This window comes from Peromyscus maniculatus, chromosome 8 (genome assembly GCF_049852395.1).
Source record: "Peromyscus maniculatus bairdii isolate BWxNUB_F1_BW_parent chromosome 8, HU_Pman_BW_mat_3.1, whole genome shotgun sequence".
Classification (NCBI taxonomy): domain Eukaryota; kingdom Metazoa; phylum Chordata; class Mammalia; order Rodentia; family Cricetidae; genus Peromyscus; species Peromyscus maniculatus.
Window position 1 is genome coordinate 10783974 of NC_134859.1, and position 17281 is coordinate 10801254.

At 53.2% G+C, this 17281-nt stretch overlaps 2 protein-coding genes across 6 annotated transcripts in view; both read left to right on the forward strand.

Annotated features, from left to right (window-relative positions):
• Coro7 (coronin 7) overlaps window positions 1–7650 on the forward strand; it is a 61821-nt gene extending 54171 nt beyond the window's left edge. For all 3 annotated transcript variants that reach the window (XM_076577941.1, XM_006984693.4, XM_042283603.2), the window contains exons 14-28: window positions 33–164; window positions 786–912; window positions 1195–1370; window positions 1869–1977; window positions 2085–2171; window positions 2252–2394; window positions 2468–2572; window positions 2861–2946; window positions 3881–4022; window positions 4108–4197; window positions 5189–5305; window positions 5551–5686; window positions 6273–6364; window positions 6843–6929; window positions 7044–7650. In XM_076577941.1, the coding sequence (XP_076434056.1) occupies window positions 33–164; window positions 786–912; window positions 1195–1370; window positions 1869–1977; window positions 2085–2171; window positions 2252–2394; window positions 2468–2572; window positions 2861–2946; window positions 3881–4022; window positions 4108–4197; window positions 5189–5305; window positions 5551–5686; window positions 6273–6364; window positions 6843–6929; window positions 7044–7049 (1635 nt within the window). In that variant the 3' untranslated portion in view covers window positions 7050–7650. The remainder of the gene's footprint in view (window positions 1–32; window positions 165–785; window positions 913–1194; window positions 1371–1868; window positions 1978–2084; window positions 2172–2251; window positions 2395–2467; window positions 2573–2860; window positions 2947–3880; window positions 4023–4107; window positions 4198–5188; window positions 5306–5550; window positions 5687–6272; window positions 6365–6842; window positions 6930–7043) is intronic.
• Window positions 7651–9360: 1710 nt separating this feature from the next.
• Pam16 (presequence translocase associated motor 16) lies at window positions 9361–16759 on the forward strand. Of its 3 annotated transcripts, XM_076577950.1 has the most exons (6): window positions 9758–13986; window positions 14043–14110; window positions 14480–15232; window positions 15991–16127; window positions 16347–16412; window positions 16601–16759. In XM_076577950.1, exons 3-6 carry the CDS (start codon window positions 15175–15177, stop codon window positions 16685–16687), a joined length of 348 nt encoding a protein of 115 aa, XP_076434065.1. In that variant the 5' UTR covers window positions 9758–13986; window positions 14043–14110; window positions 14480–15174; the 3' UTR covers window positions 16688–16759. The 3 variants fall into 3 exon arrangements, with proteins under 3 accessions (XP_006984756.1, XP_076434065.1, XP_076434064.1); XM_006984694.4 differs by lacking the exons at window positions 9758–13986; window positions 14043–14110 and adding an exon at window positions 9361–9515 and having other exon boundaries at window positions 15148–15232; XM_076577949.1 differs by lacking the exon at window positions 14043–14110 and having other exon boundaries at window positions 9763–9914; window positions 15148–15232.
• The last annotated feature ends 522 nt before the right edge of the window (window positions 16760–17281 follow it).

Genomic DNA, 17281 nt, shown 5'->3' on the forward strand with positions numbered 1-17281 from the left:
TGTGCCTCCCTCAGTGGCCTGCCTACCCACAGGTACAGAAGGTCAGCCTCAACCCAGCCTGCCAGCCGCACCCCAGCTTTATTTCTTCCCTGGTGCCCACTATGGAGCCGCCCCTGGACATGGCCCAGCCTGAAGAGATGCCCAGAGCTGACACAGACCCGAGTGTAAGTACAGGTCACCTCCCCTACAGCTAATAAGACACCACAGGAGGGTAGTGAAGTGGTTCTGTTCACCTGCCACATAGGCTTTCTGATCTCCGTTAGCTGACAGGCATAACAGAGATGGAGGAATGTTGCAGCACAGTAAAGAATTTAGCATTGTATTCTAGGCAGAGCAGGTGTTAAAGAAACAGGGCTGGCTGGGCAGTGGTGGCGCACACCTTTAATCCCAGCACTCGGGAAGCAGGGGCAGGTGGATCTCAGGGTTCGAGGCCAGCCTGGTCTACAGAGTGAGTTCCAGGACAGCCAAGGCTACACAGAGAAAGCCTGTCTTGAAAAAAACAAACAGAAAAGCAGCAGGGTTGTTCCTGAAATGCTGGCAGCTGTAACTCCTGACATAGTCCCCCACAAACTGGGAGGCAAGAGTAGCCACCTCTGTCCCCTTGGCCTAAAGCTCGTTCTCTTCTTTCGATTGCCACCTGATTCATGCTTCAGCATGCTCAGGCTCAGCCCACTGTCCTGAGCCCAGAGGAGCCTGGAGCAATGGCCCAGGAATTGGCCAGCTGTCCCCCTTCTACTTGGTTAGTACACCCAGGGACTGTTGGCTGACCAGGTCCTTCTCTCCAGGAGGGCTTCTCTTCCCCTCCCAGCTCACTGATCTCACCCTCCACGCCATCCAGTCTGGGGCCTTCACTCTCCAGCACCAGTGGCATTGGTACCAGCCCCAGTCAGCGGTCACTTCAGAGTCTGCTGGGTAAGCTGCTCAGGGCAGAACCCTGACTGCCCTCACTCCTACCCCGATCCTCTGTCTGCCAACCCTGGGGACAGACCTTACATAGACCAACCCAGGCTCCTGCTGCAAGGATCATGCTTTTCAGGCTGTAGAGGAATGTGGGCAAGCTTTATGGGACAAGTTGTGTATGCCAACCCCACAGAGGCCTACCTGGGCCCACACCAGGCTCCTTCCAGTGATGAGGGCAGCAGGATGCACAGGTGCAGCGTCCTCACACGTGATTGTATCCCCACCCCCCACCAGGCCCCAGTTCTAAATTCCGCCATGCTCAGGGCACCGTGCTCCACCGAGACAGCCATATCACCAACCTTAAGGGGCTCAACCTCACGACACCCGGTGAAAGCGACGGCTTCTGTGCAAACAGGCTGCGCGTGGCTGTGCCCCTGCTCAGCAGTGGCGGCCAGGTCGCTGTGCTTGAGGTGAGAGCCCTGCCCCCAGGGTTGCCCTTCAGGTCCCTACAGTGGGCAGGAACAGGACACTCAGGGTCTACCCCAACTCCCTGAGCACAGACCATGTGCCAGGCCCCGGCCCCACATACCTCTAACCACCAGCCCAGCTGTCTGTCTCGCGTGGTAAGTGCCGTTCTTATCCCCATTTTTCAGAGGAGTGAAGAAGTTTAGAGAGGTGTAGTGACCTGACCTAGTCACACAGCTTCGTAAGTGGAGCAGGATTCAAACCCAGGCACCTGAGCCACCAGCCTGAGCTCCTCCACCCTTCCACGCTGCTACGCCCTCACTTCTGGGGCCTCGCAGTGGGCACTTGGGGCTGGGCACAAGTTGTCTAAGGCAGAGAGCTTGGGCCGGCCAGCAGTGGGGGTGTCGGTGGTTCTGTTGTGGAAGGCGGGGCCAGGCACCTGTTTTCCTGGAGCTGGCTCCCTTGCCTGGCTCTGACGTGCCGGGGTGGGCTTCCTCCCCCAGCTGCAGCAGCCAGGCCGCCTGCCTGACACGGCATTGCCCACACTGCAGAATGGGACAGCTGTAATGGATCTAGCCTGGGACCCCTTTGACCCACATCGTCTCGCTGTGGGTAAGGAGCCTGGGTGCCCAGGGCTGAGAGAAGGCTCCAAGCCCTGAGTGGGCAGGGAAGCCAGGTATCTGCAGCCCTGCAGTGAAGATACACTCCTCTTTCCATAGCTGGAGAGGACGCCCGGATCCGACTATGGCGGGTGCCCCCTGGAGGCCTCAAGAATGTTCTCACCACACCTGAGACTGTGCTCACAGGTTAGAGGGCCCTGATAAAGCCAGGTGGGGCAATGGCTTCCTAGGCACTGACTCAGCCTTCACCTTCTGGTCCTCTCCAGGCCACACGGAAAAGATCTACTCTCTACGCTTCCATCCCCTGGCTGCTGACATTCTGGCTTCCTCTTCCTACGACCTGACCATTCGCATCTGGGACCTTCAGGCTGGAGCTGAGCAGCTGAGGCTGCAGGGCCACCAGGACCAGGTAGGACAGCTGCAGAGGCAGAGGCCCAGCCATGCAAGGCGAGGGCGCCTCTTATGCCCTTGTCTGTCCCCAGATCTTTAGCTTGGCCTGGAGTCCAGATGGACAGCAGCTGGCCACTGTATGCAAGGATGGGCATGTACGGGTCTACGAACCCCGGAGCAGCCCTGTACCCCTACAGGTAAGCGTGCATGGGCTGGGATAGGGACATTCTCAAAGTTTGTAAACCTCTGAACAACCCTGCAGGTGCACATGCATGGTCTGGGGTCGGGGGAATCTCAGGGTCTGCATGCCCATGAGCAGCCCTGTACCCCTGCAGGTAAGCATGTAGGGGCTGGGCGAAAGGCTCAGGGTCTGTGAGCCCCGGAGCAGCTCTGCATCCCCATCGGTGAGCACCTTTGGGCTGAAAGTGCCCCTTTTATCCATTTGGAGGGGCTTTGACCGAGTTTCATGTGATGTATCTCTACAGAAAGGTCCAGGGCCTGAAGGTGGCCGAGGAGCCCGCATTGTTTGGGTGTGTGGTGGTCGTTGTCTGCTGGTATCTGGCTTTGACAGGTGAGGACTTAGGGACCCACCATCCCCAGGCTCTGTCAGCTACCTGATTTCCCGTTCTCCAAGGTCACATCTGTCAGGCTTGCCAAAGCTGTTCCCACAACCAGGCATGATGGAGCATGCTTTAAATCCCAGCTTAGGTGGATCTCTGTGAGTTTGAGGACTACATAAGGAGTTCAAGGACAACCAGGGCTACATAACAGAGAAACCCTGGCTCAAAATGAAACAACAAAAACAAACAAACAAAAACTGTTCCCACCACCTCAGTTTCTGGATGATGAGTGGTTAAATGAAGAGTGGAAGAATAAGGGTTGATAGAGATAGAGATCAATGGATCAGTAGATGTATGGAATGATGGGTAAACAGATGACTTGGTGAGTGGACAGACAGACAGACAGACAGATAGGCAGGTCAGCAGTTGGTTGGGAGAAAGTGTTGGGGAGGGAATATGTATTAATGGGATTCAGAGGGTGAGGCCAGGCCCAGGAAGCCATGCCTGATGAAGACCAGGTAAAGCACAGGGAACCAGAGCCAAGCCTGCCGGAGAGGCTGGGGGAGGTGGGGGAACAGGCACTTCAGAGGATGGACGGGGGAAGGGCCTCCAAAGCGAGGTATCCTGTGAACTGAGTCGTCATTCAAGCGAGAGAAGGAAGGCTGGACTGCTGGAGCTGAGGGGAGAAGGGCAGACAGGAGGCTGTGACAGACCAGGACAGGCACCGAGGTCAGGCTTGGATAGAGGACAGACTGGGAGGCGAGTGGAGGCCAAGCAGTGGGATGGACAGGGTTTCCCCAGCCAGGCCGCTTGTAAGGCCTGGACTCATCTTTGCTGGCCCCCTGGCTTCCCAGCCCAGAAAGGAGCAGGGTCCCTGTGGGAATCTTTGCCTACCCCAGGCCTCTTCAGCCCTAAGGATCTGCCCTACCCCTGACTCTATGACAGCCGAAGTGAACGCCAGCTGCAGTTATACATGGCTGATGCCCTGGCGGACGGCCCCTCCGCAGTGTTGGGCCTCGATGTGGCGCCCTCCACCCTGCTTCCAAGCTATGACTCTGATACCAGCCTGGTGCTTCTCACTGGCAAGGTTGGCTAGAATGGACTGCCTGGGTGTGGAGCAGGGTCTGGTGTAGCTGGCTGCTTCACTTTCATACCCCACCTTTGTCCCCCAGGGTGATACCCGTGTGTTCCTGTATGAGGTGCTCCCGGAGGCCCCTTTCTTCTTGGAGTGCAACAGCTTCACATCATCTGACCCTCACAAGGTGATGTCACTTTCACCACTGAACTGCCTGTCCCCAAGTTGGACTGCAAGGTTCCCATGCCCCCTCGTGGCCATGTGTGGAAGTGCAGGAGCCAAGCGGGGGTGGGGGGGGGGTGGACAGGGAGTCAAGGGCCTGTCTAGAGCTGTGTCCAGTAGCAGGTTTAGCTGACTGCAGTAATCTAGGAATTTTGAGAGCTGACTTATATTCAGCCATTACTAAAAATTAAACTATATAAACTATATAAGGTTGTTATATGAACCAGGCATGGTGGCACATACCTGTCATCCCAGCATCTGGAGGCTAAGGTAGGATCATGAGTTGAGACCAACCTGGATGCTGTAGTGAAACTCTGCCTCAGTCAAACAAAGAAATCCAAGGAAACAAATTCTGTTTAGTTCCTTGCTTACCTTAATGAGGTACGCGCATGAATTAAACTCCTGCGGGGACCTGTCCCACAATGGCACGTGGCATACTGTTCTTCATCTCTTTTCAACTTCTTAGAGTGGGACATGGTGGGACTCCGTTCTCTGTGGAAATAGGCCAGTGCTACATGCCTGGTCTTTTCCCCTTAAAAGCTAGTTGTTCCCACTGACAGCACATCGCTACTGTCTTGGTTTCTGTTCTATTGCTGTGAAGAGACACCATGACCAAGGCAACTTACCAAAGAAAGCATTTAATTGGGAGCTTGCTTTTAGTGTCAGAGGCTGATCCATGGCAAGGAGTGTGGCAGCGGAGAGGGAGAGCTAACTGTGGACTGTCTCGGGCTTTTGAAACCTTAAAGCCCATCTCTAGTGACACATCTAATCCTTCCCAGACAGTTCTACCATCTAAGGACCAACCAGTCAAATACATGAGCCTATGGGGACCGTTCTCATTCACACCACCACAGCTACCCAAGGACAGGCCTAAGTGAGAAATTTTGCTACCCTAGGATGCCCTGGGTCCAACCAGGAGCTCTTGGCTCTAGCTTCTACTTCCTCATTCCTCCTAGGGCTTTGTCCTTCTGCCCAAGACTGAGTGTGACATTCGGGAAGTGGAGTTTGCCCGATGCCTTCGGCTACGCCAGACCTCCCTGGAGCCTATTGCTTTCCGGCTGCCCCGAGTCAGGGTGAGTTTGGGTCAAGGACTCAATCTCTTCCTTTTTTGGCTGGCCAGGGACCCAGGAACTCAGGTTCTTATCTGTTCTTGCATCCAAGCCTCCCCACTGTCTACTTTTTGGAAACATCTACCTCTAGATTCTTCTGAAATTCAGCAAAGCATGTGATTGCTTTGTGTGGGTGGGGCCAGGTCTCAGGGCTTTTGTGTCCTGGGCCCCTGGTCAGTGTCTCAGGACAGCCCCTTTCTCCTCTACAGAAAGAGTTCTTCCAGGATGATGTGTTCCCGGACACAGCTGTGAGCTGGGAGCCAGTGCTCAAGGCCAAAGCCTGGCTGGGGGGTGCCAATGGACAGCCCCAGCTCCTGAGTTTGCGGCCCCCTGGCATGACCCCAGGTTGAGTAAGGGAAAATGGGGAGATAGCAGGAGAGGGGGGACCTGGACAGGAGTGGGAGGAAGGACCCGAAGGTCCAAGTACAGTCCTCCATTTCTGTTGCCACATAGAGACACCCCAGGCTCATCTAAGGATGGCTGGACATGTATCCAGTCTATGAACCCCTGGAGGGCAAGTTCTGTGGCCTGTGTTTTATCCTAGCACACACACACACATGTGCATGCGCACACACACACACGCATGCATGCATGTGTTACATACTCAACATGTGTATTCTTTTTTGTTTGTATGTTTGTTTTTTGAGTCAGGGTTTCTCTGTGTGACAGCTCTGGCTGTTCTGGAACTTGCTCTATAGACCAAGCTGGCCTCGAACTTACAGAGATCCTCCTGCCTCTGCCTCCTGAGTGCTGGGATTAAAGGAATGTGCCACCACTGCACACAGCTCACATGCATACTCTTACAAATACATACCCTGGTGCTTTGGGCAGGCCTGGTGAACGGGTCTTCGGTACTTGTTAATGCCAGAGATCTCCTGGGGATTGATTCTAAACAGGGCCTTCTTTGATGCTTACCCTTGCTCCACCCTAGTGAGCCAAGCCCCCCGGGAAGTCCCTGCCCGAAGAGCCCCGTCCTCAGCACAGTACTTGGAAGAGAAGTCGGACCAACAAAAAAAGGAAGAGGTGGGCGTGGGAGAGGGTTGGCTGTGCTGTGCAAACAGCGTCCTCCATGTGCTTGGTTATCTGCCAGGTCACCAGCCCCACCAGATGGCAGGATGAGCCATGTGTCACACTTGTCTCCACACCAGACTTTGGGGAGGGGCCACACCCAGGGACCTGCTGCTGCCCTCAGAGCATAGCAAGCCAGGGAGGGGACACACATTGTAGCCAGGCCTGACCCAGCCAAAGTTAAAGATTGGAGATGTGAGCCCATGGTGATCCTGGGGTACATTTGAGCCTTGGAGGCAGTGCACCGAGATGGCAGTCTCCTGTCTCTGACGCCTTCTTACTATCTTTGCCTCGTTTACAATGAAAACCCCTCAACCTCGCCAGGGTTCGGACTGAAATGGCTCTTTTTCAGCATTATTGGTGTTAACACTGGGGTTTTAAGTTACTGAGATCAGAGTTGTTTTTTCAGTGCCTCCCCCATCTCCCTCCACAGCTGCTCAATGCCATGGTGGCAAAGCTGGGGAACCGAGAGGACCCCCTGCCCCAGGACTCCTTTGAAGGGGTGGATGAAGACGAGTGGGTGAGTGACAGTTAGAGCCGCTCCTTAGCCCGCAGCGTTGTTCCTCCTCCAAACCCTGTGCACAGTCCCCTTCCTAGGCCCTCTTAACGCCTGCCTCCTGGTTTCTCACCCCAGGACTAGCCTGCACCCCAGGCACCCCGGCCTCAGCTGCCACCGCCACCTCCTAGAACCAGCTGCTGCTGCCCTCCCACCTAACATCTCTGCAAACTGGACAGTGCTGCTCTGGCCCGGCAGGCACATCCGGCCCGGAAGCCCTGGGTCTGCTGCAGGCCTCAGGCTCTCCACTGCTGCCGGCCCACCGCAACTCCAAGGACTGTCTGCTCCTCTCCCCTCGGGCCAGCTGTTTGTCTTCAGCTGCCTGTTAGCATGTGCCACCAAGGGTGGGCAGCAGATGTCAGTAGCGTGTCGCCGGGCCAACCCCGGATGGCTTGCCTCCTAGTCTTCTGCTGGCTTCACCTAACGTCTTCAGTTACTACATGCCAACCTCTCTTGCCTACTGCCCCAGCTCCAGTCAAGGACACTGGGGGCTGGTCCCCCACCAGGCTGTTGGGAGCAGCTTTATCCTCAGGGGCCTAGGACCATTTGCCCTTCTTCCCTTGGCTTGAGGCCAGGAGGAAGGGTCTCATGGAGCTAACAGCCTCATTACAGTGGTGTGAACCCCACAACAACCAGCCTATACATGCTTTGGATGTTTTCAGCAATTAAACTTTTCTAAGCTGGCTGCCTCCTGTGCTGCTCTGGTCTCTGGGAGTCTAGAAAGAAGGGGACAGAATATGAGCCAGGGAACTTTGGTTCTGGGCTCCTTCATGCTGGTTTTACTTTGCCACATTTACTTTGTAGTGAACAGGGAAGATGGAGCTTCAGCTGACCATAGCTTTGTCCTAGGGACCCAGACCATGCACAGGAAAGCAGAAGGGGAAACTGAGAACTGACTTGGGGGAGGGTATGTAGGGTGTCAGGGGCTGCCAGGAGATGCTTATGTTCTGTGAAACTGGACACTAAGACCTGGAGGAGCCGAGAGCCAGTGAGGGCAGTTCAGCAGTGAACCAGGGTGAGAGAGAATTCGGAGAGCCAAAGGAAGGGAGGATGGGCAGATGTCTAGAGCAGACGTTCTCAATCTGGGGGGTCGAATGACCCTTTCACAGGTCACTTAAGGCCACCGGAAAACACAGATGTTTACATTACGGTTCACACAGTAGCAAGATTATAGTTACGAAGTAGAAACAAAATAATTTTATAGTTGGGGATCACCACAACATGAGGAACTGTATTAAAGAGTCGAAGCATGAGGAAGGATGAGAACACTGCTCTGGAAGAAACTGACTTAAATCCATTCACCAAATAACTATGAGTGTCCATTGCATGTCAGACAGCCTTCCAGGTGCTCGACAGCTAAGAGCAAAGACATAAATGTTCTGCCCACTCCGAGTTCTTCCTCTAGTGGGAAGGCAGAGCAATAAATAATAAAAGTAAAAATAAAGGAATTATTATTATTAAAAATAGGACAAATGGAGCGTGAAGGGATAAACTAGTCACAAAAGACCACATGTAGTTCTGATTCTATGGGCTGTCCAGAGCAAACCACAGACGCAATGCAAATGAGTAGTCTCCAGAGTAGGGAAGGAACTTCTGGGTGGAAACGCTCTCCACTATGGTGGTGGTGGGGGAACTGTCTGGTGTGTGAATTATGGGTGTCTCCATAGAACTGTCACGAATGCATACACACACAGACCACAGAAGAGCTTGTGAGGACTTGGAGGGAAGAGAGAACCCTCTGCAAGCCAATCAGAGAAGCTTACATAAAAAACAAACCTGGCAACACGATCTTCTTGGATGTAAAGATTCCAGATGGGCGGTGGTGGCGCACGCCTTTAATGCCAGCACTCAAGGAGGCAGAGGCAGGAGGATCTCTGAGTTCAATGCCAGCCTGGTCTAGAGTTCCAGGACAGTCAGGGCTACACAGAGCAACCCTATCACGGATCCCCCCCCCTTCCCCGCCCCTCCCAAAAAAAGGATTCCAGAACCATCAGAAAATAAAATAAAAACATTGTGTTTAAAGCACACCTCAGCCCCTCCAAAGCAGAACAGCGTGGTGGGCATATCAGTGTAGTAGGGGAACCTGATGGACCCCACTGAGAAGATGGCTTTAGATTACAGATTTGACCTTGAGGTGGGTGGAAACAGCCCGTCCGGTAGCTAGGAAAGGAGGAGGACTCTGGAATTAAACCTATTTTTGAAGTACCTAGTTTTCTTAAGTATTCCAGAAAATCTGACATCCATCCCCGCATTACTTTGGCTTGTTTCACATAACGGCTTCTTCCTAAATACTCCGGGGAAGTGATGCACCAGTCCCAAGGGCACCGGAGGTCAGCAGCCGCCCACCGCTCGCCCAGCCGTCCTCCTATCCCGAGGCGGGCTCCGCCTACGTTCACGGGGCCGCAAGAGCCACGCCCCTGGAAGTGCGTCGCCGCCGCGGCGCACGCGCTCTGCGGTCTCCCTTGACCTCTGACCCAGCGGCCGCCGGTGAGCTGGTGCCCCTGGGTCGGGACGCGGCGCCCGTGCCCCTGAGGCGCAGCGGCCGCCATGGTGAGGCTCGGGAAGGGAGGGCGAGTGGGGGCGGGCGGCCGGCTCCAGCCCCGCTGCCGAGGTCCGCCCGCGTACCCGTCAGGAAGCGGGGTCTGTGGCGGGTCGCCGGGTCGCAGGTCGCTGACGCCCCGGCGGGGATGACCGCGGGCCTGGGAACGGAGGCTCGACCGGCAGGAAGCCCCCGGCGCGCCCCGCCTCGGTGTGCCCCGCCTCGGCGCGAGCGAGCCGGTACGGGCGGCGGGAGGAGGCGGTTGTTGGGGGCCGGCTCCTGAGTGGCGGACTCGGCGGCGTGGCTCGGTGTTTAACCGCGTTTGACAGTTGGCTCGTGCAAGGAATTGGTAGACGCGGGACCTGGGCTGGAATGAGGCGCGGAGGCAGTGTTTGTAGGAAACCGTGCAGGTCGCCTGTGCAACCTTTAAAGGGCGGGTTCTTGGGGTTTGCCCCTGAGTGACTGGAAGGCGGTTGGTTGGGGGAGCCTGTTTATTTGCTTATTTGAGACAGGGTATCACTATGTATGTAGCCCTGGCTGCCCTGTAACGTCGTAAGTAATAGACCAGGCTGGCCTCAAACTCATTGAGATCCACCTGCCTCTGCCCTCAGTGCTGGCATTAAAGGTGTGCGCCACCACATCCGGCTGGGGAGCCTTGCTTTAGTAATCGGAAGGTGGCAGTTAACTGTTTACAGTTGTCGTGTCTGGAGCTGGGGCTTCATGTGGATTGTCATTCAGTCTGCCTCAGGCGTCTCCATTTTACACGTAAGGGACCTGACGCTGTGAGAATTTGATTTTGCCAGGCTCTTCTTTCACACAAGAGCCAGAGCCTGGTTTTGGCCCAGTTTTGTTCATGTTCTGAGACTACACATTTGCCACCATATTATTCCTGCCTTGTAACTGGATCACCAACATCTAATGAGGACCTGTGTTGATTCCTTGTGGGATTGTGTCTTTACCATGCATTCTCCACATTCAACTTTGAAATTAGTCACAGTGGCTTACACTTGCAGACCCAGCACTTGGGAGGCTGAGGCAGGAAGATCAGGAGTCTGGAACCAGTGTGGACTTCATGAGTTCCAGGACAGCCTGGGCACTTTAGTAAAGAGGTCTGAGAGGATAGCTCAGTGTTATAATGCTTGCCCACCACGGGAGAGGCCTTGGATTCAATCCCCAGGACACCTCCAAAGAGGAAAAAAGAAAAGTACTATGGGAAGGTATAAGTGGGAAGAGCCTAGGAAATTTTCACCTGGGAGTTGGATTATCCCATATTTTGCCAAGCCCTGAAGGGTGGGAAGGTTTTTGGTTTGGGGCATTGTCTTGCTTTGTAACTCAGGCTAGCCTCAAACTCTAGGGATCCTCCTGTCCCAGCTTCCCGAGTGCTGGAATTACAGGCTTGCACCACCACCATGCCTTGGCAATGTTGAGTCTTGACACTATCTGGATAGGAAGGAGGGTATTTATAGTGCAGGAACACAGAACCATGAGACATAAAGAAGTACGAGAGCTTACCAGAAGTAAGGGTGCAGCCGCAATGAGGAAAGGTAAGGGGGAGAAAATCCAGAGGACCAAGTTGAGACCAGCGGAGGGAGGTGTCAGTGCCAAGCTGAGGATGATCTGAATTTGCAGGCAGCAGTAGAGCCCTAACTCAGCGTTGGAGGGGTGTGGAAACCCTGCCTGGGAGTGGGCGTAGGAAGCTGGCTTGATTCAAGTGTTGGTTCATGGACAGTCATGCTCCTTCAAATATGTACTGGGCACCTGCTGTGCAGGCCGCTGGGCACCCAGAAGCACTGTCACCGATGGCACCGTGTAGTAGTCCTGGCCTTACTCCTGTCTAGCTGTGACACCAGTAACTCACTATCCTCAGGCACTAGTGACAGCCCAGCTCCCTCTACCGTCCGTCCGGCCCACTCTCAGGGCCCGCTACCCTGTACTGGAGGAACGCTGTCCACAGGCCTGAAAGTTGGGCCCTTCCTGATGTGCCTCCATGACTTACGCCTCGCTTTGGGACCCCTCCCCACCAGCCTTGTCTGAGGTCCTCTTGGGCCATATTGCTTCCCAGTTGGGAAAGGAAGTGTGTTGCTAATGGCAGATTTCAGGGTTGTAGTCCTGTGGTTATGACTCCTGCCCTCAGCTACTGCTTTGCTTGAAGGGAGCTGTGAGCTGGCTGTTCTTGGCCTGGGATCTTGAGGCCTGTCAGTGAGTTAGAGTTGTTTGGGTGCTTTCTTATTTATTATTTCTTAGTGGTGGTGGTTTGAATCCCCTTGAAGCGGACTGTAGCTGGCCGAGCTTTGCACCACAGAAATGTTCAGCCGTGAGCATCGCCTGATCATTAGCACCAGGCAGGGTCTGGTCTGGGAGCAAGGCCAGCAGTTGAGCCCTGTTTCCAGGACCCTGCCGTCTGTCCACTCAATTCTGTGTGTATTGCCTCCCAGGGCCTCACCTCCCTCCTGTGAGGAAATAGATCATTGTCTTCATTTTGCAGTTTAAAAAGCGGTGCTTGAGAAAAGTTAAATTTGTCGAAGGCTACACAGCTGGTGAGAAGCAGAGGTAGAATTGGAGTGGAGGTCAGGCCCTCCTTGCTCCTTTCCCCTGCTGCTCGCTGCCTAACTCCTAGGAGAAGACTGTGATTTGTATACTTTTACCTCTGAGGTACCAAAGGGCCTAACTGGGAAAAAAACTGTGTGTGTTGTTTTAAAAAAACAAGGTCTTCCTATATAACACTAGCTAGCCTGGAATTCACCATGTAGACGCGAGTGACTTTGAACTTGTGGCTGTCTCCTGCCTCTACCTCCTGAGTACTGGAATTGAGGCATGAACTACCAGGCTAATTTTTATAAAAGCAGAGTAGTAAGTAATGCATGGAAACCAATACTTGCTCATCACCTGCTGGGTCATTTAGGCTCCATGCCAGGCATCATCTCACTCTCTGACAGCCATGGTGTCCACACTTGTGGTGTCAGGAAATTGAGGCACGTATAGGTTGAGACTGTGACCAGGGTCACACGGGCTAGGATGGGTATAGGAGGTAACCCCAAAGCTGGCCTGCATAAATGCTGTTTCAGCCTCCTCCTGGGAACACCTCTGCAAAAACATGAGTGGCCCTGTCTGCAAACCCTAGGTGAAGCTTCGCAGGCCAGCCTTGCCTTCCTTAATAGCGTCTAGGCCTGGTGGCTAAGATCTAGTGCAATTCTACCTTCCCCACAGCCACTGTACTCCAGATATCAGGACAACAGGCTACTTGTCACGTTGGCTTGAAGTGTACAGGGGGAAAGTCTCCAGTTATAGCTCCCATTTTGTTTTATTAGAAAGGGTCTTTATATAGTTCTGGCCATTCTGGAACTTCCTATGTAGACCAGGGGCTGTCCATGAACTCAGAGATCCACCTGCCTCTACCTCTAAAGTGATAGGATTAAAGGTGTGCACTATCACACTGGCCAGCCTCAGTTTTGTTTTTTCAAGACAGGGTTTTTTAGTCTTGGCTGTCCTGGAACTCTCTCTGTAGACCAGGCTGGCCTTGAACTCACAGAGATCTGCCTGTCTCTGCTTTCCGAGTGCTGGGATTAAAGCCTCAGTTTTTTTTTAACATCCATTATTTAGCAATAACTATGGACTTTTATCAGAAAAGTACATCATTGCTCCCAAGGCCATGTAATGGGGTGTGGCTAGAGAGGCAGACTGTGTGGTGAAATCTCCTAAGGGGTGTTCTAGGCCCAGGGAACCTCTAGAACCAATCATACAGAAGCTAAATTCCATCTCAGAGTTTCCTGCCTTACTTACTTGGCAATGGCTCCAGGTGAGCAAGGCAAGATCAGGTGAGATCACCGGTCAGTGAGCACCCTGTCACTCCTGTTACTACCACACAGCTGGCATTGATCTTCACAGGAGGGCTTCCCTGGGCCATGCTTTCTGGTAAAAAGCTAGGGCTTAGGAACTCCCAGCCTGCTGTGAGCCCTCTTCACTTCCCTGATGGCCCATAATCAGATCTGCCTGTTAGGGAAGGGCAGCGCCTGGAAGCCAGAAAGGCCAGCTCTGGAGTTCCTGACGCTGCTCATCTTGCTGTCATCTTCCCTTCAGAGTAGGGTCCTATGGGAAAGAGGACTTCAGCTTCCCCGCCCCTTCTCCCGAGCACCAGTGAGTCACTAAGCCTCGAGTTCTTGGGATGAAATGGCACAAACACTAGAATGTGTCTGACACAGAGCCCGGTACACAGACTTAGTACTTGTTGACGGAGATTAGCCACAGGAAAGTACAAGGGAGACAGGTCCAGCTTTGTGCTGTCCCATGTGAGTGCTACAAGCTTGCAGTGAGCATTCACCAGGAGTGCTCTGCATGCTTCTTTATATCATTTCACAGACATGGGATCCAGTTTTATACATACTCTTTATACATCATTTCTGTTTCACAATGAAATCTTAATGTTTCTCCACTAATCCAACCTCTGGTCTTTTTCCAGCCGAGGATGCTCCCAGGGTGTCTGATGTTAGACTTACCTCCTTCACTTGTGGCTCATTCTCATGGCTCCACCTACACCTTAGGACCCAGCCTAGGAGAAATACTGTCTTCCCCCAGAACCTCTCTCCTGTTCCTTATTATTCCTAGTGAGGCTCCCCTATCTATTAGTAGTGGGATCTGGGTAGCCTTGCCCTGCTGGAGATGATTTCCCTGCTTGGACAGTGGCTGTGCAGCCTGCTCTGAGAGCAGGAATTGAGTCCTGTGTATCTTTGTCCAAAACTGAATTGACTGATGTGTGAACCCAGTAGTTTAACAGATGACTATATTCTTCAGATGCTGGGTTCAAACCTTAGGGTGGTATCTGAATTCCCTGTGTAGACTCCTGAGTATTATGTTCTAAGTAGACCCTTAGCCCACCCGCTGTTGTTCATTTGCACAGTGTGTATAATGTTACTCACACGTGGGAAGAGGATTTTAGGTTTCCTTTTCTATCACTCGCCACCTTATTCCTTTGAGGCAGGGTCTCTCTCTGAACCTGGAACACTTTTTCTGGCTAAGTGGTAGCCAGAAAGCCCTAGTGGATTTTTCTCCACCCCACTCAATGTTCGGATAACAGGACCATGCCTGGCTTACTACATGGATAGTGGGATCTGAACTTGGGTCCTTGTGGTTGCAAGAGCAAGCACACTTGGCTCCCATTTGTTTGGTGGGTTTTTTTTTTGTTTGTTTGTTTGTTTGTTTTTGTTTTTTGAGACAAGGGTTTACTATGAGATCCAGGCTCATGATCACCCTTCCTTCGCCTCCCCAATACTAGGATTATAGCCATGCACCACCACACCCAGACCTTTAGTGATTTTGTTCTTGTATTCATGGACAGAATCCAAGTCATTGGACTTGAAGTCCTGGGAGAGTTAGGATGGATCTGTTTTCCCTGGTAATGTGAAGGCTGGGCCAGATGGTCTCAAAAGCACAGAGGAGCCATCAGTGACCTTGGAGTGCATTAAACTGGTGGCAGTCTGGGACTCTCAAGCCAGTTTCTTCCCACAAGTCAGTGTCAATTTTATCCCTCTACAGCCTTTCCAATCTTCATCGGGGAACTCCCAACATATCTAGAGCTACCAAAGGAAGTTTAGAGGAGTTAGCCCTTAGATCATCCCCACATCACTAAGGTGTCTGTTATGCCCACAGGCCAAGTACCTGGCCCAGATCATCGTGATGGGTGTGCAGGTGGTGGGCAAAGCCTTTGCCCGGGCCCTGAGGCAGGAGTTTGCAGGTAAGCCTCTATCTCTGTATGCTGGGAGCCCTGCAGTTTAGATTTTCCTGTGGGTTGTGTCAGTCGTGGATGAAGGGATCTCTTTTGGGTAGGACTCTGGCCTAGATGCCTGGAGTACTTTGCTGTGGTAGGAGGCAGTGCCAGACTTGGAGACATTCCTACATACAGGAAAGGTTTGTTTTCAGTTAGGCTTGGTTAGCACGAGCGCCCGGGCAAACGGGCCCCTGTGACAGTCCATTTTGGTAAATAAAGTAAGAGAGTCACATCTTCTGGCTGCTTTGAAGGAGAGCTGAGTAATTCCAACACAGACTAATTGACTGTAAAGTTAAAATGTTTATTATCTGGCACTTTAAGAGAGTTTGCTGGCTTTTGATGGTAAAGTCACCAAAGGAGAGCAGTCCCGGGGTGGTCTGCTGTGACAGGCTGGGCACCGGCTGGGCACGTTGTGGAGGCTGTGACACTACTGCTCCTCCCTGCCTGCAGCTTTACTCTAGTCCCCAGTCACTTAAAGCTCCCAATTTGCTAGGCCTCTGGGACCTAGGAACGAGGGAGGAAGAGGGTCAGTCATCTTGTGGTCTAGACTGGCGGACCAAGAGCCTAGTTTGATCCTTCAGTGGACTGTTTGCCCCTCCCTCCAAAAAGACGCCATACTCAAGAAAAGCTACTCCTGGGCAAGTTGTTTCTTTTGTGTCACTTAGAAGGCCTAGGGGAAGCTCTGGGCCACCAAGGGGACTAAGCAGTCACCAATGTGTCCACAGCAAGCCAGGCAGCCGCTGATGCTCGGGGTCGTGCTGGGCACCAGTCTGCAGCTGCATCCAGCCTCTCTGGCCTCAGCCTTCAAGAGGCCCAGCAGATCCTCAACATCTCCAAGCTGAACCCTGAGCAGGTCCAGAAGGTGAGGCCCCTGATCTGTCTTGGGGTGGTGGTGTGCAGAAGAGGGTGGGTGTAACAGCCCTGACCACAGCCACTGGGAGCCTGAAAAGCCCCAGGCGGCACACAATACAAACGTGGCAGTTAGCTGTAGCAGCTGAGCCGTCCCCACATGGCGACTTGTCTCTCTCTTATCCTTCCCCGATGTCACCCAGAGACTAATGTTCACTTCTCCTCTCTGCAGAATTATGAACACCTGTTTAAGGTGAATGATAAGTCCGTGGGAGGCTCTTTCTACTTGCAATCAAAGGTGAGTGCTCTTGAACTCTATGAGGAAAGGAAGCCGTGGGCTTCCCCTTGTACCCTGGAGTGCTCCTTAAGTTGTTTGAATCTTGGCAGTCTGCTGTCCTCTAGGGAGGTTGTTCAGGCCTGGGACAGGAAGGGGAAAGGTCCTCCATTCAGACTGTCAGAGCCTGACCTTCCGCCGCCTCCTCCTAGGTTGTCCGTGCGAAGGAACGTCTAGATGAGGAACTCCGAATACAAGCCCAGGAAGAGAGAGAGAAAGGGCAGATGCCCAAAACGTGACTGCTGGCCACTCCCCACCCCACCCATTGCCTCATAATTTATAGCTTGGTAATAAATGTCTTTTCCATGTTTCTCCAATGCATCTATTCCTGTTTGAGAAGGTTGGCTCACTTCCTGCCCATTTGGGGTTGTGAGGAGTCAGGAGGAAGCAGCTTTTGACAGCCTGGTGAACGGGGTGTTGGTGAACAGCTACACACCCACTTTAGTAAGCCTGTCCAGGATCTGTCACAGAGGCTTTGTTCCTCCTGTGTGTCCTACCACACAGTCCTGAGGAAACCAAAGGGTCTGCCCGTGCCTTCCCTCAAGATGAAGGAGCCCCGGCCCCAGAACTCCCAGCTGGGGCAGCATACTGCTCTCCGTGACTTGGGCAGAGAGTTCACGTGTAGCTGGGAAGGAGCTTTGGCCAGGTGTCAACCATTCTCAGCAGGCAGTGGCAGATCAAGGCCTGAACCTTGTAGTTGAGAATAATTTGTACCCTCTTGTCCCTTACTGCCCACCCTTTCTAGTCCCAGGTGGGTGGGCCTTCTGATCTCAGTGTGAAGGTGGCCCGTGGCAGGTTGAGGGGAAAGGTCCAGGCCAGGCCTTTAGGTGTCT

Bases quoted from the DNA above. Each gene is read 5' to 3' on its own strand.
- Pam16 (XM_006984694.4), top strand. The intron at 15,233-15,990 runs GTAAGCCTCTAT...ATGTGTCCACAG, and splicing joins CCTGAGGCAGGAGTTTGCAG to CAAGCCAGGCAGCCGCTGAT. The intron at 16,413-16,600 runs GTGAGTGCTCTT...GCCTCCTCCTAG, and splicing joins CTTTCTACTTGCAATCAAAG to GTTGTCCGTGCGAAGGAACG.